Source organism: Psammomys obesus, unplaced genomic scaffold, assembly GCF_907164565.1.
Source record: "Psammomys obesus unplaced genomic scaffold, mPsaObe1.curated_primary_1811, whole genome shotgun sequence".
Lineage (NCBI taxonomy): Eukaryota > Metazoa > Chordata > Mammalia > Rodentia > Muridae > Psammomys > Psammomys obesus.
Genome location: NW_026595981.1, coordinates 23774970 through 23776225, shown reverse-complemented (window position 1 = coordinate 23776225; position 1256 = coordinate 23774970). Strand labels below are relative to the sequence as shown.

At 48.6% G+C, this 1256-nt stretch overlaps 1 protein-coding gene across 1 annotated transcript in view; it reads left to right on the top strand.

Moving 5' to 3' along the window:
• LOC129686235 (keratin, type I cuticular Ha3-I) overlaps nucleotides 1–890 on the top strand; it is a 21668-nt gene extending 20778 nt beyond the window's left edge. The window contains exons 6-7 of the mRNA XM_055620050.1: nucleotides 173–393; nucleotides 559–890. Coding sequence (XP_055476025.1) covers nucleotides 173–393; nucleotides 559–676 — 339 coding nt within the window. The 3' untranslated portion in view covers nucleotides 677–890. The remainder of the gene's footprint in view (nucleotides 1–172; nucleotides 394–558) is intronic.
• Nucleotides 891–1256: the final 366 nt, after the last annotated feature.

The window sequence follows — 1256 nt, the reverse complement described above, 5'->3', positions numbered from 1 at the left end:
GGTGGGTGCTGGTCAGACCTGGTGCTGAGCAGTGTGGAGTCTGGGGGACGCCCTGGGGTGTCCGTGGGGACTCTCCCTCTGCTTAGCTCTTGAAGCTTGTGGCTTCTTTGGAAGGCCACATAGGAGCCTTTAGAGGGAACAGCCCTGTGACAGCCTTTTCCTTCTCCCCCAGAGAAACAGCCTGGAGAACACTCTGACTGAGAGCGAGGCTCGCTACAGCTCCCAGCTGGCCCAGGTGCAGTGCCTGATCACCAACGTGGAATCCCAGCTTGGGGAGATCCGTGCTGACCTGGAGCGTCAGAACCAGGAGTACCAGGTGCTGCTGGACATCCGGTCACGGCTGGAGTGCGAGATCAACACATACAGGAGCCTGCTGGAGAGTGAGGACTGCAAGTGAGTATGGATTAAGGGACTTTTCCTTGGGAGGGGTATGGGTTGTTTACCTGGTGGAAACTAACTTAAGCTTTCAAACTTCTGCTTGGAGACATTATGCTTTTAATGTCCTCCCGTGCGTTTATCACTCTGCCCTAACTTTTGCCAACGATTTTCTGTTCCTAGGCTCCCTTGCAATCCCTGTGCCACAACCAACGCATGTGACAAGCCCATCGGGCCCTGTGTCTCTAACCCTTGTGTCACAAGATCTTGGTGTGGCCCTTGCAACACTTTTGTGCGTTAGAGATACCGTTGCCAGAAGGGGGACAAAGATACCAGTCCCAACTTAACTCCATCTCATCCCAAGACCTCAGCGGACAAAGACAGACTGGCTCTCGGGGTCGGCTGCAGCCTGAAGCACATTTCCTGCCTCGATCCTGGAAGGAGATACAAAGTCTGTCTTTTAAGGAGCCTATGATAGGATCAAGTACTATCTACTGACACAAAGCCATATTTGCATACCCAATGTTATGCTTTAATAAAAATTATGGGAATGTGATTTGTAAGTAATTCCATTGAGTATGGGAGAGCTGGTTGACACACTTGTGAAACAGAACTTAAGTGGGCCTTTCTTTGTCCACACTTTTTGTCTTTGTAGATGCAATACAAATCCTTTGTCCTCCCAATAAATTTCTATTCTGGCATGAAAATATGAATTGCCTGTTTCACTCAACTCTAAACAGTGTTTCTCACTAGAAGAAAGATTCATTCATTCATTCATTAATTCATAGAAAAAGCCTCTTCCTGGTGTCAGCCATTGGCCAGAATCAGCACTAAGAGAATAGGAAAAAGAGGTGGATCCAGGCCTGGGTAGTATTAGGGAC